General features: G+C 44.9%; 1 protein-coding gene across 1 annotated transcript; it reads left to right on the top strand.

Annotated features, from left to right (window-relative positions):
* The first annotated feature begins 895 nt into the window (after positions 1 to 895).
* LOC124048404 (serine/threonine-protein kinase BRSK1-like) lies at positions 896 to 18,205 on the top strand. Its single transcript, XM_046369169.1, is given in 21 exon segments — positions 896 to 2,216; positions 2,434 to 2,528; positions 5,203 to 5,288; positions 5,657 to 5,797; positions 6,212 to 6,328; positions 6,818 to 6,851; positions 7,130 to 7,198; positions 7,556 to 7,702; positions 8,053 to 8,084; positions 8,259 to 8,423; positions 9,284 to 9,381; positions 9,813 to 9,966; positions 11,856 to 11,916; positions 12,728 to 12,981; positions 12,983 to 13,094; positions 13,096 to 13,366; positions 13,460 to 13,508; positions 13,665 to 13,788; positions 14,188 to 14,398; positions 14,805 to 14,888; positions 15,184 to 18,205. Coding segments are annotated over 21 exon segments (2,613 nt in total). The 5' UTR covers positions 896 to 2,131; the 3' UTR covers positions 15,408 to 18,205.
* Positions 18,206 to 19,288: the final 1,083 nt, after the last annotated feature.

Here is a 19,288-nt window from a genome sequence, read left to right as displayed (position 1 = left end):
TACTGTCTTTAATAAAACAACATTTTACACCACCATTTTCGGATGTTGCACATTGAGTATATTGTTTATGTGGATATAAAGTAGCATTAGCCTAGCATGGTGGCAGAAAATGTTGTTTTATTAAGACAGCACGCATGTTTTCCCCCCTTGACTGGGATCTTTAATTCCAGATGATAGTGAGGATCCATAGCGCTCACTAGCGGCTCAAATAAATCCTGTAGACCTATTATATTTGTTTAGCAATGGAATTACATGATTACCTTTTAAAATGAATAATATTCTGAGTTTGTGTCCGACATACAATAAAACGTTGTAATTGTCCATACAGCTATTGTTGTAGTAGGCTATTTGCGCCTAAATTCGAATCACAGGCCAATGTGTAGGCTATAAGTCGCTCTGGATAAGAGCGTCTGCTAAATGACTTAAATGTAAATGTAATAGCCATTTGACAGAATTTCTGTTAAAAAGAAAAACAGGCCTAGGCTACATTAAATGTAGCGTGTACCTTACTAAACCTAGCTGTCATTCTAATTTAGAAATCAACCCAAAAAAAACAGGCAGACTATCAGTTTACATCACTGACTTTCGAATGGTCAGGTAGGCCGGCCAGGGGTAATTTTTAGGCTGCATAATACCAATTTTGCCCAATGCGAAAGGTGGGTCAAACGTATTGCAAATAAATATAATCTTTATAAAAGTTAGATTCATCCTGGTAAGAACTTATTCCATAATTCAAAACAAAATGTGCTTCTGCTTGCAACAGCAGTGCCGCATATGCGATGTATCTGAGGTGAATGCAGAGAGACAAGCGTATTTGAGGAAGATCAAAAGGGAGGGGTAGAAAGAGGGATGGAGAGGGAGTGGGACCCGGATGCTGATGCGAATGAGGCGAAGGAAGACGAGAGAAAATATCGATTTACGGCAAGAAAAAGCAAAGGACTGTAAACGGGGAGGCCCTCTCACGCAATGTGTGCAATTATATGAAAACGTGCCTGTCTAGTATAGTGTGAATACATATGCAGATATTTATTTCTCACTAGCAAATCGTTGATTTCATGAAATTGGAACCGGCGAGGGAGGACACGCCAAAAGGAGAGAGAGAAGATGCTGTGATACGCTTAGCCTACTGGCAGGGCTAGAGCGAGAGGGAGGGGGAGGGTGATACGGTAAAGATGGTTGTTTTGCAAGGGACGCATCTTTCCTCTAAAAAAATCGCAACGATGTGGCTGTTGGACGAAACATATCATTTCGCGTTACAAAGAAACTTCAAAATGATCCGATTTTGACAGACGCTTAAAAGACGTGGATAAACGTAGGCTAGGCTAACCACAGTGTATGGACGCACTTGTGTGGCTAATAACTCGAAGATAACATGCGGCTCCACCTGTGATATAGGCCTGCCACAGTGAATACCATTTACATCTGTCTGCATTGAACAATAAGGACGTTTTTGTGTTGCGATACGTTGTTTGAATGAATTGATGTAGCATCCCAATGATAGTAACCTGTTTGTGATCAGGTTGCAGATAGAAAAAGAATGGTGCAGTCAAAACTAATGTTGATAAATATCTATTGACGGTTGGTGCTGTCAAACAGATAAGATATTGGTACTGATCTCTGTTGATTGACCAATGTATCAAAAGCAAAGCTATTTCAAATCTGAGAACTGTGACACATAGGCCTACCATGTTATCAATCTTGTCATACTTGTTATCATGATAGTTGTCGCTATTTCGAGTTTAGGCTAGTGCATACATAACATGATATGTGTGTCATAGCAATCCATTTACTCAGCTGTTGCCTACCTGTGATAGTTTCAGTTTCAGTATAATACTTGTCTATATCGAATGAAAGCAAAAATACATGAGTCCAGAACCACCTACCCAGAAAGAAGTAAAACCACAATTCTTAATCCAGGACTTGTCCGGTCTTTAGCTCTGAATATAGACCTATATTCAACTTCAGTCTATCTCAAAGCAGCGTTGCAATATTTTTTTCCTAACCATTACCATTGTTATCCAGGCTTCCTTTTTTTATTTTATTCGGGGGCGATAATTCATGAAATCCTCCTAACTATAGAGCTAGTTCTCACCATTAGCCGTTGTAAGTCGTAGCCAATAGTTAGAGCAGTATGAGTAAGGAACTGTCACTAAGTCAGTCAGCTCAATATGTTGGGCCATATCGACTGGAAAAAACACTGGGGAAGGGCCAGACAGGTGAGTTTTGAATTTCACCGCTTTCCCCCCCCCCTTCTTCATCTCCGTGAAAAATAATAGTGTGTTTATTATGGGATGGAGGGATGGATGGACGGGCGAGTGGTTGCAGTGGATGGGTGGATTAATGGACAGATAGATGGGAGTCGTGCATGTGTTAAGAATGCGTAATAACCTTATGTTGGCCAGTGTATGGTGAGCATGTGACTCGCTCTCTCAGGCCTGGTGAAGCTTGGAGTTCACTGCATTACGGGACAGAAGATAGCCATCAAAATAGTCAACAGGGAGAAACTGTCCGAGTCGGTTCTGATGAAGGTAAGATAATGATGACGCGAATAAGGATATCCCAGTATGATGACTACTTTTCTAAAAACGGAAAACATTACGATTAGCTGGCTGTTTGCAGTAGTTGGGTCTTCCAATAATATGTTTTATTTCACTTAATTTTAACATTGTCGTAAAGAACACATGTTAAACTTAATAATAAAACACCTTTTTCCCCATCTCAAGAGGTTAAATATAAAATGGACAATAGTAAGTGCCAAATAAAGTAACAAGGTTGACCGTAACAGGGTTGACGACTTCCTCTTAAATCAACCATAAAGTATTTAGTCAGCCACCAATTGTGCAAGTTCTCCCACTTAAAAAGATGAGAGAGGCCTGTAATTTTTATCATAGGTACACTTCAACTATGACAGACAAAATGAGAGAGAAAAATCCAGAAAATCACATTGTAGGATTTTTAATGAATTTATTTGCTAATTATGGTGGAAAATAAGTATTTGGTCACCTACAAAAAAGCAAGATTTCTGGCTCTCACAGACCTTTAAGAGGCTCCTCTGTCCTCCACTCGTTACCTGTATTAATGGCACCTGTTTGAAGTTGTTATCAGTACAAAAGACACCTATCCACAACCTCAAACAGTCACACTCCAAACTCCACTATGGCCAAGACCAAAGAGCTGTCAAAGGACACCAGAAACACAATTGTAGACCTGCACCAGGCTGGGAAGACTGAATCTGCAATAGGTAAGCAGCTTGGTTTGAAGAAATCAACTGTGGGAGCAATTATTAGGAAATGGAAGACATACAAGACCACTGATAATCTCCCTCGATCTGGGGCTCCACGCAAGATCTTACCCCGTGGGGTCAAAATGATCACAAGAACGGTGAGCAAAAATCCCAGAACCACACGGGGGGACCTAGTGAATGACCTGCAGAGAGCTAGGACCAAAGTAACAAAGCCTACCATCAGTAACACACTACGCCGGCAGGGACTCAAATCCTGCAGTGCCAGACGTGTCTCCCTACTTAAGGCAGTAAATGTCCAGGCCCGTCTGAAGTTTGCTAGAGAGCATTTGGATGATCCAGAAGAAGATTGGGAGAATGTCATATGGTCAGATGAAACCAAAATATAACTTTTTGGTAAAAACTCAACTCGTCGTGTTTGGAGGACAAAGAATGCTGAGTTGCATCCAAAGAACACCATACCTACTGTGAAGCATGGGGGTGGAAACATCATGCTTTGGGGATTTCTTTCTGCAAAGGGACCAGGACGACTGATCCGTGTAAAGGAAAGAATGAATGGGGCCATGTATCGTGAAATTTTGAGTGAAAACCTCCTTCCATCAGCAAGGGCATTGAAGATGAAACGTGGCTGGGTCTTTCAGCATGACAATGATCCCAAACACACCGCCCGGGCAACGAAGGAGTGGCTTCATAAGAAGCATTTCAAAGTCCTGGAGTGGCCTAGCCAGTCTCCAGATCTCAACCCCATAGAAAATCTTTGGAGGGAGTTGAAAGTCCATGTTGCCCAGCAACAGCCCCAAAACATCACTGCTCTAGAGGAGATCTGCATGGAGGAATGGGCCAAAATACCAGCAACAGTGTGTGAAAACCTTGTGAAGACTTACAGAAAACGTTTGACCTCTGTCATTGCCAACAAAGGCTATATAACAAAGTATTGAGATAAACTTTTGTAATTGACCAAATAATTATTTTACACCATAATTTGCAAATAAATTCATAAAAAAATCCTACAATGTGATTTTCTGGATTTTTTTTCTAATTTTGTCTGTCATAGTTGAAGTGTACCTATGATGAAAATTACAGGCCTCTCTAATCTTTTTAAGTGGGAGAACTTGCACAATTGGTGGCTGACTAAATACTTTTTTTGCCCCACTATATATCCTCTTGTGACAGGGGGAATGGAAGCTTGTGTGTGTAACAGGGAGGGGCAATTGAATGCAAACTTCACAAAAAATATAAATGGTTAAAATATTTCTAGCCTTTCTATCTATGGGTAACAGGGTTGACGTGTTGTGCTCGACCAGCTCAGTTTCCCACCATAAAAGTAGTTCACCTGCTTTTACACAATTATTTGACCATTAGACGCTCAATGTCTCTTTTGAAAAATATATTTAGAAAGGATTAGTTTCACCATATTAAAACGTCACTTCATGTAACAGGGTTTACCTTAAAATAAGGGACATGTTTTTTTTGTTTTCTTTACCTTAAAATGAATCACTAATAATGTATTTTGTTGTATTTACCTACTTACATAGGCGTATGTGTGCTGCAATTCAGCTTTTAGCTGCAATTGTGTACAATTCCCCCCAAAAACGTAAATATATATATATATATATATATATATATATATATATATATATATATATATATATATATATATATATATGTAACTTTAATGCAATATACATAGTAATTACTGTTAGGAATAGTAATGAAATTACATGCATGCAAAGGCTCTTCAACAAGACATATTTCATCAAGTATGCATTAAGAGTGAACACTGGAATGTAAATTCCTCTCAAATTACAATTTTATAGTGCTCTCTCTTCCCCCCTCTCTCTTTCTATCTCCATCTCTTCTCTCCCTCCGCATATCCCCCTCTATCCCCCTCTCTCACTTTCTCTCTCTCGCCCTCCCCCTCTCCCCCATCTCTCTTTCTACCCCCCCATGTCTCTGTCAAGGTGGAGAGGGAGATTGCCATCCTGAAGCTAATTGAGCATCCGCATGTGTTGAAGCTGCATGACGTTTACGAGAATAACAAATACCTGTGAGTTCATTCATCGTACATTCAGGTGCGCCCCTCGGCTCTGCCTGTGCCCTGTAGCTCTAGAACCGTGGGTGTCATGTGTAAATATGAATCAAAGGACTGTATTAATCTGCTTCGTCTCTCTCTCTTGAAGTCTGCAGATTTCTGCCATCAAATCTCCCATTGACTTCAATGCATGTTGTTCGCAAATATCCAAATTACACAAGCCTGTCCTCAAATTAGGATTCAACCCTCTTTGAATTCTTGCTCAACTTCTCTCTCTCTCTCTCTCTCTCCCCCTCTCTCTCTCTCTCTCTCTCTCTCTCTCTCTCTCTCTCTCTCTCTCTCTCTCTCTCTCTCTCTCTCTCTCCCTCCCTGCCTCTCTGTAGGTACCTGGTGTTGGAGCATGTGTCAGGTGGGGAGTTATTTGACTATCTGGTGAAGAAGGGCAGACTGACACCTAAAGAGGCCAGGAAGTTCTTCCGACAAATCATATCGGCCCTGGACTTCTGTCACAGTCACTCTATCTGGTAAACTACTCTATTCATGTACAAAACCTATTGTGTGTGTGTGTGTGTGTGTGTGTGTGTGTGTGTGTGTGTGTGTGTGTGTGTGTGTGTGTGTGTGTGTGTGTGTGTGTGTGTGTGTGTGTGTGTGTGTGTGTGTGTGTGTGTGTGCCCAACTTGCTCTCCAGGCTCAATCAAATGGTCTGGTCTGGTCTCATTGTTTTTCTGCTTCCTTATGAGTAATTCCCGTCTATTCACGCCCTCCGTCAATATCTCACTAATAATGCCATTTTATTTGAATCTATTCTTATTTTACTCGCTCAGTGTTTTATTGCTCACTTCCAGTAGATGATTTAAGGTCTCACTAATAAATGACTTCTATTCCGTCCTATCCTATCGCACTCAACTCTACGCTGCTCTATTCGCGCCGTCACACAGTCACAGAGACCTGAAGCCAGAGAATCTGCTCCTGGATGAGAAGAACAACATCCGCATCGCAGACTTCGGCATGGCCTCCCTACAGGTGGGGGACAGCCTGCTGGAGACCAGCTGTGGGTGAGTATGCTGTGTGTGCATGCAGGTGTGTGTGTTTGTGTGTGTGTGCGTGTTTGTGTGTGTGCGTGTGTGCAGTACATGTGTGTTTGTGTGTGTGCGTGCAGTACGTGTGTGTGTGTGTGTGTGTGTGTGTGTGTGTGTGTGTGTGTGTGTGTGTGTGTGTGTGTGTGTGTGTGTGTGTGTGTGTGTGTGTGTGTGTGTGTGTGTGTGTGTGTGTGTGTGTGTGTGTGTGTGTGGGTGTGTGTGTGCGTGCAGTACATGTGTCTGTGTCTGTGTCTGTGTCTGTCTGTCTGTGTGTGTGTGTGTGTGTGTGTGTGTGTGTGTGTGTGTGTGTGTGTGTGTGTGTGTGTGTGTGTGTGTGTGTGTGTGTGTGTGTGTGTGTGTGTGTGTGTGTGTGTGTGTGTGTGAATGCAGTACATGTGTGTGTGTGTGTCGTATGTGCTGGTAAAAGCTTGCATCTTCTCAAGGCCTCACTTCTATCAATTTCAGATCTCCACACTATGCCTGTCCAGAAGTGATCCGGGTAGGTTTCCGGCTCGTCTTCCCTTCGTTATTTTAAGTGTCTAAGATCACCCAACCAAGTGAGATATAGAAATATAATGATTGATAAGACATAAGAAATGTAAGTATTTGATAAGGTAAGAGTTTGCTGATACCAACATGTGTATGTAGGGAGGGGTACATGTTGCATAGTACACATCTCTCTCTTTCACTCTCTTTCGCTTTCTCTCTCTTTCTCTTTCACTCTCTCGCTCTCTCTCTTTCTCTCTCCTTCACTCTCTCTCTCTTTCTCTCTATCAGGGAGAGAAGTATGATGGTCGCCGGGCAGATGTGTGGAGCTGCGGAGTCATCCTCTTTGCTCTGCTGGTGGTGAGAAAGTGTCCCGTTTGCCCTCTTTGCTTACGTCTTACACCTACCCAATCCTTTCAGATCGAGAGGAGGGGCTAGGGGTCCATTTGGAATTGAGTATTTGTGGAATTGGGTTATAACCTTGTGACCCAAAATAACTGGTCGGATTTCTTGGCACAAATGAAGCCTTGCCCTAGACTAAAAAGTATGTTCAATGTAGATTCTCCATTGAAGGTGCTTCTTTGTCCAAGACTAGGTTTAATCTGTGCCTGGATAACCAGCCCAACATGTGTTTGTATGTGCAGTCACGCCTCCCATTCCTTGTATAGAGGCCTATTTAACAGTAACGTCCCTGTTCCCCTGTCCTCTCCTCCGTAGGGGGCCCTACCATTTGACCATGACAACCTGCGTCAGCTCCTTGAGAAGGTGAAGAGTGGGGTGTTCCACATGCCCCACTTCATCCCCCCGGACTGCCAGGCCCTGCTCAAAGGCATGATTGAGGTCGACCCCGACAAGAGGCTCACGGTACGAGAGAGGAGGATAGGCAGGCTGAGCGGTAGTGGGAGAAGGAGGAAGGGAGGGAGAGGTTAACCCCCCGACAAGAGACTCACGGTACGAGAGAGGAGGATAGGCAGGCTGAGCGGTAGTTGGAGAAGGAGGCAGGGAGAGAGAGGTTAACCCCCCGACAAGAGACTCACGGTACGAAGGTGGGGATGAGATTGAGATGCCTAAAATGTAGCCAAAAGTGATGAGAGAATCTCTTTCCAATTTCAAAAGTCAGGCCCAGCAGGAATTGTTTACACCTTGCGCTAGCAGCCATCTGTGTCTTTGAACAGACTGTACTAATCGTTCCATCTGCCCTCTCGCCCTTCCAGCTAGAGGCCATCCAGAAGCACACCTGGTATCAGTAAGTATGGATTAGTTTGGTCTGCCTTTGAATTATAAATAGGGATGAATTGGGAATTTGAAGTTGATGCCAAACATTGTGTATGGGGCCCAGTGTTTTGGGTCACTAACATGGGGATGTGTGTCTTTGTGTGTGGTGCGTGTATCTGTTTGTCTGCGCGCGTGTGTGTCTCAGGTCGGGTCGTAACGAGCCTTGTCCTGAGCAGCCCGCTCCCAGGCGGGTGTGTGTGGGGCGTATCCTGTCGCTGACCGAATTGGACCCGGACGTGCTGGACAGCATGCACTCTCTGGGCTGCTTCAGAGACCGCGGGAAACTCACCCGTGACCTGCAGTGTGAAGAGTACGTGTGTCTGTTTGTGTGTGTGTGTGTGTGTGTCTTCTCTCACATTTCTCTCTTTGTCATCTGTCTCTTTCTTTTGTTGTTTTGTCTAGCTGGGCCCATGTCCACCTTTTGTGTCTTCTTTCTTCTTGTGTTCAACCTGTCTCTCGTCTTGCTACCTTCCTCCAAATTGTATTCCTGAATTGAAATCTTTCTGCACAAATCTCCCCGTGACTTTCGTTTTGCTATTTACGAGAAAGTCCAAGTGCGTATCTCAAGATTCAACTCTCTTTAAAGCCCTCCCTCCCTCCCTCCCACCCTCCCACCCTCCCTCCCTCCCTCCCTCTCTCCCTCCCTCCCTCCCTCCCTCCTCCCCTCCCTCCCTCCCTCCCTCCCTCCCTCCCTCCCTCCCTCCCTCCCTCCCCTCCCTCCCTCCCTCCCTCCCTCCCTCCCTCCCTCCCTCCCTCCCTCCCTCCCTCCCTCCCTCTCTCCCTCCCTCTCTCCCTCCCTCCCTCCCTCCCTCTCTCCCTCCCTCCTCCCTCCCTCCCTCCCTCCCTCTCCCTCTCTCTCTCTCTCTCTCTCTCTCTCTCTCCCTCCCTCCCTCTCTCTCTCTCTCTCTCTCTCTCCCTCCCTCCCTCCCTCCCTCCCTCCCTCCCTCCCTCCCTCCCTCCCTCCCTCCCTCCCTCCCTCCCTCCCTCCCTCCCTCCCTCCCTCTCTCCCTCCCTCCCTCTTCCTCCCTCCCTCCCTCCTCTCTCCCCCTCCCTCCCTCTCTCCCTCTCTCTCTCTCTCTCTCTCTCTCTCTCTCTCTCTCTCTCTCTCTCTCTCTCTCTCTCTCTCTCCCTCCCTCCCTCCACCCCTGCCTCTCTCTCTCCATCCCCCAGAGACAACCAGGAGAAGATGATCTATTATCTCCTGTTGGACAGGAAAGAGCGTTACCCCAGTTACGAGGATGAGGATTTGCCGCCCCGAAATGACGTAGGTGAGTCCCTAGGTGTCAGGAGCGAGCCACTAACCGCACTGACTTGACTCCGTCCCTGTCTGGTCCGCAGTCTTCCTCCTGCCCCTCTGTCTCTGTGTCCCGGTGTGCACCTCGCTCCTGCTTCTCCACGGACCCACCTTTTAAACCGAATTCCTCATTTTGCTGTTCGAATCTGGACACTGATGCATATGAGTGTGGGGTAGAAGTGTGTTTGGGGAAAGGTGTGTTGTGTGTGTGTGTTTGGGTTGTGTATCTGTGTGTGTGTGTAGGGGGAGGTTAGGTGTGTGTAGGGGCTGCCTGTGTGTGTGTGTCGGGATATTTTAGTAGTTGTGATAGCCTTACTATATACATTGTATGTTCTGATTGGGGGTTGGGGGGGTTGGGGTGGCTCTTACTGCGTAATGGACTAACTCCACCCTGGTGTCCTTCAGCGGACCCCCCTCGTAAGCGCGTGGACTCTCCCATGCTGACGCGTCATGGCCGCTGCCGCCCGGAGAGGAAGAGCCTAGAGGTGTTGAGTGTGACCGAGCAGGGGTCTCCCACCCCGACCCGCAGGGCCCTAGACACGGCCGCACACAGCCAGAGGTACTGGAGGGCTGTCACACAGACGGTCCGCAAACACACACAAAAAAGGCTAATGCAGGCACACACTCACAAAGACAGACAGGCGCGCACACACACACACACACACACACACACACACACACACACACACACACACACACACACACACACACACACACACACACACACACACACACACACACACACACACACACACACACACACACATATTACATTCTTACTGGCCAAAAACATTTTGTTAGCCACATCCAGTGCATTCAGAAAGTATTCAGACCCCTTGACTTTTTCCACATTTTGTTACGTTACAGCCTTATTCTAAAATTGATTAAATTGTATTTTTTCCTCATCAATCTACACACAATACCCCATAATGACGAAGCAAAAAACAGGTTTTTAGAAATGTTTGCAAATGTATTAAAAATACAAAACTGAAATATACATTTACATAAGTATTCAGACCCTTTACTCAGTACTTTGTTGAAGCACCTTATGCAGCGATTATAGACTCAAGTCTTCTTGTGTATGATGCTACAAGCTTGGCACACCTGTATTTGGGGAGTTTTCCCATTCTTCTCTGCAGATCCTCTCATGCTCTGTCAGGCTGGATGGGGAGCGTCGCTGCCCAGCTATTTTCAGAGTTGTTCCGGGTCTGGCTGGTCCACTCAAGGACATTCAGAGTTGTTCGATCAGGTTCAAGTCCGGGCTCTGGCTGGTCCACTCAAGGACATTCAGAGACTTGCCCGAAGCCACTCCGTTGTCTTGGCTGTGTGGTTACGATCGTTGTCCTGTTGGCGGGTGAACCTTCACCCCAGTCTGAGGTCCTGAGCACCCTGGAGCAGGTTTTCATCAAGGATCTCTCTGTACTTTGCTCTGTTCATCTTTCCCTCTATCCTGACTAGTCTCCAAGTCCCTGCCGCTGAAAAACATCCCCACAGTATGATGCTACCACCACCATGCTTCACCGTAGGGATGTTGCCAGTTTTCCTTCAGACGTGACGCTTGGCATTCAGGCCAAAGAGTTTTATCTTGGTTTCATCAGACCTGAGAATCTTGTTTCACATGGTCTGACTCCTTTAAGTGCCTTTTGGCAAACACCAAGCGGGCTGTCATGTGCCTTTTACTGAGGAGTGGCTTCCGTCTGGCCACTCTATCATAAAGGCCTATTGGTGGAGTTTTGCAGAGATGGTTGTCCTTCTGGAAAGTAACTCTGGAGCTCTGTCAGAGTGACCATTGGCTTCTTGGTCACCTCCCTGACCATGGCCCTTCTTTCCCGATTGCTCAGTTTGGCCGGGCGGCCAGCTCTTGGAAGAGTCTTGGTGGTTCCAAACTTTTTCCATTTAAGAATGATGGCCACTGTGTTCTTGGGGACCTTCAATGCAGCAGAAATGTTTTGGTACCCTTCCTCAGATCTGTACCTTGACACAACCCTGTCTCGGAGCTCTACGGACAATTCCTTCAACCTCATGACTTGTTTTTTACTGTGATGTACACTGTCAACTGTGGGACCTTATATTGACAGGTGTGTGCCTTTCCAAATAATGTCCAATCAATTGAATTTACCACAGGTGGACTCCAATCAAGTTGTAGAAACCTCTCAAGGATAATCAATGGAAACAAGAATCACCTGAGCTCAATTTCGAGTCTCATAACAAAGGGTCTGAATACTTATGTAAATAAAGGTATTTCTAAAAACCTGTTTTGCTTTGTCATTATGGGGTATTTTGATGATCACTTTTAGAATATTGATGTTATATGATGATCAAGTTTAGAATTAAGGCTGTAATGTCATTTTATTTGTCACATTTGACTTGAGGGTGACATATTTTTTGTTCTCTTCACCTTTATGATAACGACCTTTAAAATGATGACCTCTTGTGACTCCTCTACAGGTCTCGATCAGTCAGTGGGGCGTCCACCGGCCTCTCCTCCAGCCCTCTCAGCAGTCCCAGGGTAAGAGGCTTGTTGGCCAACACTTTTAACATCCTCTCTGAAATGATAAAGCTTACAACGTTGACTCTGAACTGTCTTCTCATATACAGTATATGTCAGATAATGGTTGTCTTTTTTTGCAACGTTCAAAGATTTATTGATGATTTTCACATTGCTTTAACATTGCGTTAATGTTGCTATAATGCTTCCTCTAACTCACCCAAGCTCCTTGGTCATTCCGAGCCATTGTACATGTCATACCACACTATCAGAATAACTCTCACTCATTTGGAGTTTCTTTGGCATTTCTCTTCTTCTTCTTCTTCTTTCTCCACATCCACACTTTCGAGAATATATGGCACAACTTTAAAAACGTGCATATTTTGTAAAGCAACACAGCACATAAAGTAAAGATAAAACTTGTTTGGGTTGCAGAAATAAAAGATATAACTGATATAACTGTAACCGTGAAAATGTCAACATACTAGTTGAATTATTATTTTCCGGATCAGCAAAAGCAGAAACAGAGTCATAATGTATTGCTTGCGCCATTTTGTAGTTTATATCTTCCATACTATTTCTGACATGGAGGGATTTTTGCGTGCTGAGTTATCTAAAGTGTTAAAAAAGGTTGGAACATAAATGGTTGAATGCAGGGTCAGAACTAATGATTTTACATTCCGTTATACAAATAGCTCACACCATCAGTGCAGTTTCTTCACCATCATTCAAGAAGCACTCCTTTGTCATAACCCATAACACTCATTTCCATCCCTCTTTTTCCATTTTCCCATCCCTCTCTTTCTCTTCTTCTCTTCCATCCCCCCCCCAGTCCTATCAGAGCCCTGTCTTCACGTTCAGCCAATCAGACGTCACTTCCACCACCGCTCACACTAAGGACCCATCCAAACCAGGATGTGCTACCACGCCTCGGTCGGCCCGAGCCCACGACAAACCCAAAGCGGCCCAGAACCCCAAAACCCAGACCCTGCCCACCACCACCAAGGGCGGTCCCGCCACCAATCGGCCCCACCTCCAGCCCATCAAGTCTCTCCCCATCCACAACTCACCCTCCCGCTCACCCTCCCCCCCTCCTCTCACCCATCCCCCGCTTCTTCTTCTTCCCCTCGCCCTCCGTGCTCAAGTCGGTCACTAAGAGCTTCTACCCCAACTCTACCCACTCTGTGTCGCAGGTCACCCCCCCAGGGCTCGCCGCTGCCCACCCCCATGGGCACCCCCGTCCACCACCCCCACCACCCCTCCTCCACCCCTCCCTCCAACTCCTCCTCGTCCTCCTCCTCACGGGCGGAGGGAGGCGGAGGGGTGGGCTCCCTGTCCCTGACTCCGCCCTCCAGCCCCGGAGGGAGTGGCGGCATGGCGGCTAGCAGCTCTGCCCACTGGAGGACCCGTCTTAACTCGTTCAAGAACAACTTGCTGGGCTCACCCCGCTTCCACCGCCGTAAGATGCAAGGTAACTACAGAGCAATAGATTTTAAACAGTTTAAATGGAGTTTTAGCAAATTACAATACAGAGCTACATGGAACAAATGTCTTGTTTTCTCAGTACCCACATTAGAGGACATGTCCAGCCTGACCCCAGAGTCCAGCCCTGAGTAAGTCATACACACACACACACTCATGAACATGCCTCCCAGATGCCCTGCGTCGAGGACCAACTCATTGGACCTCGCCACAACCTTCTCTTTGTGTGTCTGTCTGTCTGTGTCTGTCTGTTTGTCCGTCTGTGTATGTGCTTCATGCTCCCTCAGGCTGGCTAAGAAGTCGTGGTTTGGGAACTTCATCAGCCTGGAGAAGGAGGAGCAGATCTTTGTGGTGATCAGAGACAAGCCGCTGAGCTCTGTCAAGGCAGACATCGTCCACGCCTTCCTGTCTGTGAGTATCTGACTCTGCGCTGAACATCCTGAGTAAACAATGTCCGAGACTTGTCTTGAGAAAGGCCTACATTCTAGCTTGTTTTTTTAGTTAAAAAAAAAATCACACTTCAGTCCTAGTAATATGGTCATGTTTTTGAAGTGTTAGGAATTCATCTTGTGAGCCTTTATATTTTCAATATAATCCGCTTTATTGACAGACAAATGTGTCGATGTGGCTCAAATGGAAGAGTTCAACTCTCTATCATTCTCTCCAATACCCCAATCTCACATTGACCCTTGACCCTCTTTATCTGTCTCCCCCTCTTTTACTTTCTCTACCCACCTCTCCTTTCCTTTCTTTTCATTACCCCACATATTTATCCCTCCCTTTACTTACCCTATCCAACCCCCGGCCCAGATCCCCTCCCTCAGCCACAGCGTCATCTCCCAGACCAGCTTCAGGGCCGAGTACAAGACCTCCGGCGGCCCCTCCGTCTTCCAGAAGCCTGTGAAGTTCCAGGTGGACATTGCCTTCTCCGAGGGAGAGAGGGAGCGGGAGAGGGAGAAAGCCGAGCGGGAGGGCAAGAGAGAGGCGGGCATCTACAGCGTGACGTTCAGCCTCATATCAGGCAAGTGGAGCTTGGAATGGGAAGGACCGGTGTTCATTCGAACGCTGTCAGTTGGTGATTTACAGCATCTGGTTTATATGGTGGATTGGATTGTTACAGTTCATGCAATTGAATTAAAGTAGGGCAGGTTTGTTATGGTGGAAGGGAGAGCTTTGGCTGTGTGTGTGTGTGTGCGTGTGCGTGTGCGTGTGCGTGTGCGTGTGCGTGTGTGTGTGTGTGTGTGTGTGTGTGTGTGTGTGTGTGTGTGTGTGTGTGTGTGTGTGTGTGTGTGTGTGGGTGGGTGGGTGGGTGGGTGCGGTGCGGTGCAGGTGTGTGTGTCTTTAGTGCTGGTAAAAGCTTGCATCCTCTCAATGCCTTTATGTGTGTGTGTGCGTGCGTGCGTGTGTGCGTGCGTGTGTGTTCGCAGGTCCTAGTCGCAGGTTCAAACGAGTGGTGGAGACCATTCAGGCCCAGCTTCTCAGCTCCCATGATCAGCCCATGGGGGTCTCTGGTGAGTCACACACACTCTCTGTTACTCACACACACCAACCTCACACACCATTTTCCCACATCCAGGTTCACGTCATGATAACTTAAATGAATAATCCATCATTTGCGTTGGAAATGATTGAAATGATTGAAATTGTTATAAATGTTTGTATATGTTTACAAATAATGACATACAAATGTATTAATAGTATGCACACTATTAATAGTTGATTCATTATTTGTGAAGATTATTATAGTTCTTACACACACTGGTTTCACTTACGTGAATGGAGTCACTGTATTCTTTACCTCTACAGACCCCTTCCCAGACGAGAAGAACAGTCGGCCCCACGGTACCCCCACCCGCCAGAACTCCCGGCGCTCCGAGGGCGGGGGCGACCGGTGCGAATGGGGCGAGCGAGGGGACGGAGGAGGTATCGGAGGCGGCATCGGAGGCAGTGGGGGGGTCCTGCAACGCCGAGGCTCCGGGAAGGAGAGGACCCGACTACTGTCCTCCAATGGAACACAGTCCCAACCCTAAATCAGAGAGAGAGAGAGAGAGAGAGAGAGAGAGAGACCAGTTGGGTAGTAGGTGTCCAGACTACATTGGTGAAAAAAAAACAAGACAAATTGTCATCAGACGAAACCCAAACCCTTCACAAACCATGAGGTATACAGTATCTCCCATTCAACCCCCAGAAGATGTCTCAACAAGATGCTTTAAGCCTGAACACAAGCTGATATTTTTTTTCTGCTTTTCACCTGTGTTAAAATATACATTCATGTTGATTCACTGAATCAAGCAGGGATCCCATTCAAACCAGTAATAAAACAAAAACATTTTTCCAGAGGGGATACAATAGATGAGCCAGACACTGCACAGGTCAAACTAGGAACTTTGAAGAAGCGCTAATTTGCATGCCAATTAGCCAGTCATTACGATAAAGGGTGTTTGATTTGGATTATAATATCTGCTGGCATACCATTCCTTTGCAATAACTCAAGCAAAAAGTTAAGAATGGGTTTCAACAATCGTGTGATGGTTCTCAAGAATACACAACGCCCCCTTCCCGTACCTCTACCCCACAGCAGCATAACTGAAAAGGGATACCCGATGAATACCTTGATGTGCCCAACATTGTACGTACATTTACTCAAAAGACAATGAAAGGTGATGGAGACACGTAAGAGAACCCTCTTGCTTATTATCACAGACCACCCATTCGAGAAGTTAGAACCCGGCTGCCAGTTCAATGAATGACTTTGGCGACAATACCTTCAGATCATGTTTTAAAAGGGAGAAATGAGGTCCTTTAAAAAAAAAAAAATTAAAAAGGCATTTTCAACATCCTCTTCTTTTGCGGTAAAGAAATGCAAATTAAGCTAACTAAGTGAATGTGAAAAATATTTTTTTATTTAGGTTTAGTTAAGATGATGTAGTTATTGATTTTGAGGTTGGCGCTAATCAGCGGAGATACAGGAGAGGAACGACAGCAGGAAGATTTGACACCTTCGACATGTCTGCTCCAGTATCTGAATGTGGAACCCACGCCGATGGGGATTTGAACGAAAGTCGGAACGAAGTCACCATTGATGTATTAGAAAACATTTTTTTGTTGTTGTATTTTCTTTTTACTCAGAGACAAATACAATGTAACCAGGATGTAAGCGTCGTCGGGAAACCTTTTTTGCTCTGAAGAAAAATATTTTTGATTTGAAGAGAAATATGAAAATATATTGAAGAAGAAAAAAAACATGGGCAAATAGTTACATGGGTTGGACTTCCACTATCTGTCCCTGACTCAATGAGGAGAGAATTCCAGACCTATGGATTGGACAAACTCCATCTGAGCTTGTCTCATATCACCACCCTATTCACATATTGACTCCAAACGTAGATTTCAACACGCATTGATCGATGGACATTCTCGTGAAGCTGTACTCAAAATGCTGACGTATTACTCCTTGTTATCGAAAGACTTCAACAACAAAAAAAGGCAAACAAATGATAGGCCCTTCTGCCATCGCCAATGAGCCAAGTGATCCATCCTCTGCACCCGCGGCGTCACCTTATATCACCGCTCTACAAGCAGACGTAGCTGTTTTGACGATCATGTATTACAACAGTATTATGTGATAGAAACTAGACACATTACCAGCCAGTCTTCCTTACTGCACAATATGCAACAGATGCAGAACGTTTTGCGATTTTCCATTTCCTTGTTTATGTATTTCCGTATTTATTTACTTATTTATTTACTGTTAATGTATTTATTGATATATTATTTATTTATGTGGGAAATGTATCTTGCACCAACAGAAATATATCAGGAGCTAGGGATATAATGTTTTTCTTGTCAACATTATTTTTTTCTTTGATTTCTTTCTCTTTCCCAGGACACTCATTTTGTTTTTGGATCATGAACTTAACAACATTTACATTCCTTCCCAGCATTCTGTCTAAATGTTAATGTTTTAGTTTCTATTGTATGAATTTGTTTATATATTTTATATTCTGTTCGGGGTCGAATTCACTGGGAACGAAACGGAAGCAAACGGACTGAGACAGGGAGGGACTACATGAAGTTGTCCAATGAGATACACTGTTTTTTGTTTGCAACGTGTTTCGCTACGGTGGGCACTAATGAATACGACCCAGTTCTGATTATTAGATTGTAAAGAGTTGAGTCAATGACTGAGTCATGGGTTTATATTTCAGATCTGTTGCACCACCTGTGACCAGGTTACAGGCAAAGGGGTGAGAGGGACTCTCTTTAGGCATTCTGTATAAAGTGACTGAGCCAGCAATGAGCACATTGCTCTTGCAAGCTAAACTGTCCACATTCATTGGCAGACACGAGCAAACCACCATCGTACACCTTTCCTCCGACAACATCAAACGCTCATACTGCTCCCATGTCTTTCTTTATGCTTTTCCCCTTGACCTGATGCGTCTGTCATCACCAGTTCCAGCCATCGTTGTGCGGACCACTTGACTTCGAGAGAGACCACGCTGTACCCGTCGGGGGCGTCACTGTCGCTATTCACCTTTATGATTGTTCACTGTCATTTTCATCATCATCATCATCATCACCAAGATCATTATATTCATCATCCTTACTCTAGCTAAGATTGTAAACTATTGTCCATTCCTAAGGGTCAGTAGAATAAGGTGTTAAAAAAGAAATGTCTGTATCATAATTTAAATATAAAAGTGCACTATTATAACTATTGCCTGTGATGAAAAAAAACATGAAACAATTATGGTTGAATTGATGGTCAAAATAAAGAGACATCCACCTTATTGTTATGATTATAATAATAAACTCTAAAATAGTGTGTCTGTTGTGTCCTTTGGGTTTCCAGCTAGATGTTCCAAAATGAGTTTGTAATACATTGAAACGCACAAATCATTTACAAAATCCATATTAAAGTGTAGGAGTCATGAGTTTTTACTCACCAAAGTAACAACACAGTGCGGTCAAAGACTTATTAACTTAGTTGTAGTCACCATCTGGTTACCTATAACTACAAACAGTTATGTTTTATTCATTAACTTATTTCCAGACACCTTCTAAACTACCTACAATGCACTATTTATCAACTTCACATGGAGAATTTACTCTGCGCTAGCTAGCTTGAGATGGCTAACGTTAGCCACTAGCCATGCAGCCTGAGTGTTGGCAGTGGTGAGCTACAATCCACCAATCATGAGGAGTTGTAATGTAAACAACCAATCAGAATGCCCACAAGTGTGGGCCGCATGATCCTGCTCTGCTACTCCAGGCAGCTCTGAATTCTCCTGCACTGGCAGGCTTGCCTCTGGCTCAAAAGTACCTTGTCTGTTCTTCATTGTTTTTTTTGTCTTCTAATTTGTTTGGTCAACTTTTCAACCTGTTCTCCATGAGGTAGGCTCTCAGAGTTTTTCATCCTTGGTTTAGTACAAGTATCTGACTGACTGAGTTGATGGTATAAATTCCATCTGCCTGGAGCCTTCCTCCGATTGCCATTTTCTTGTGAAATGGCCTCTCAGAAGCGCCTCTCTCATTGGCTTTTCTTGAATATTCCGTCTCCTGTGCCCAATGCTTCCTCTGGAATCCATCTACTTTGGGTTTGCCTCCCTATATTGCCATTGGATTAGTTGACTCCCACAGCCGGTGAAATGGCCTCTCTCAGAAGCGCCTCTCTCGTTGGCTCTTCTTTGGTAGCTAACTCAGCCATCAATCGGTAAGTCTCTGCTCTCTCTATGTTATATCTGCTGGATTTTTTGTTGTGTTCTCTGGGTCATTTCATTATTGCACAACGTTTTGATTTGTCTAATCTTAGCAATTTCTTCTTAGCTAGCTACATAGCCGTCTTTGTATCAAAGATAATTGCGTAATTATCGTATTTCGCCGTCCTAACGTAGTCTTCACTGCTCTG

Source organism: Oncorhynchus gorbuscha, linkage group LG11 (assembly GCF_021184085.1).
Source record: "Oncorhynchus gorbuscha isolate QuinsamMale2020 ecotype Even-year linkage group LG11, OgorEven_v1.0, whole genome shotgun sequence".
In the NCBI taxonomy this organism is placed as follows: Eukaryota; Metazoa; Chordata; class Actinopteri; order Salmoniformes; family Salmonidae; genus Oncorhynchus; species Oncorhynchus gorbuscha.
The sequence above is the reverse complement of the archived record's forward strand: the minus strand, read 5'-3'. Positions and strand labels throughout refer to the sequence as shown.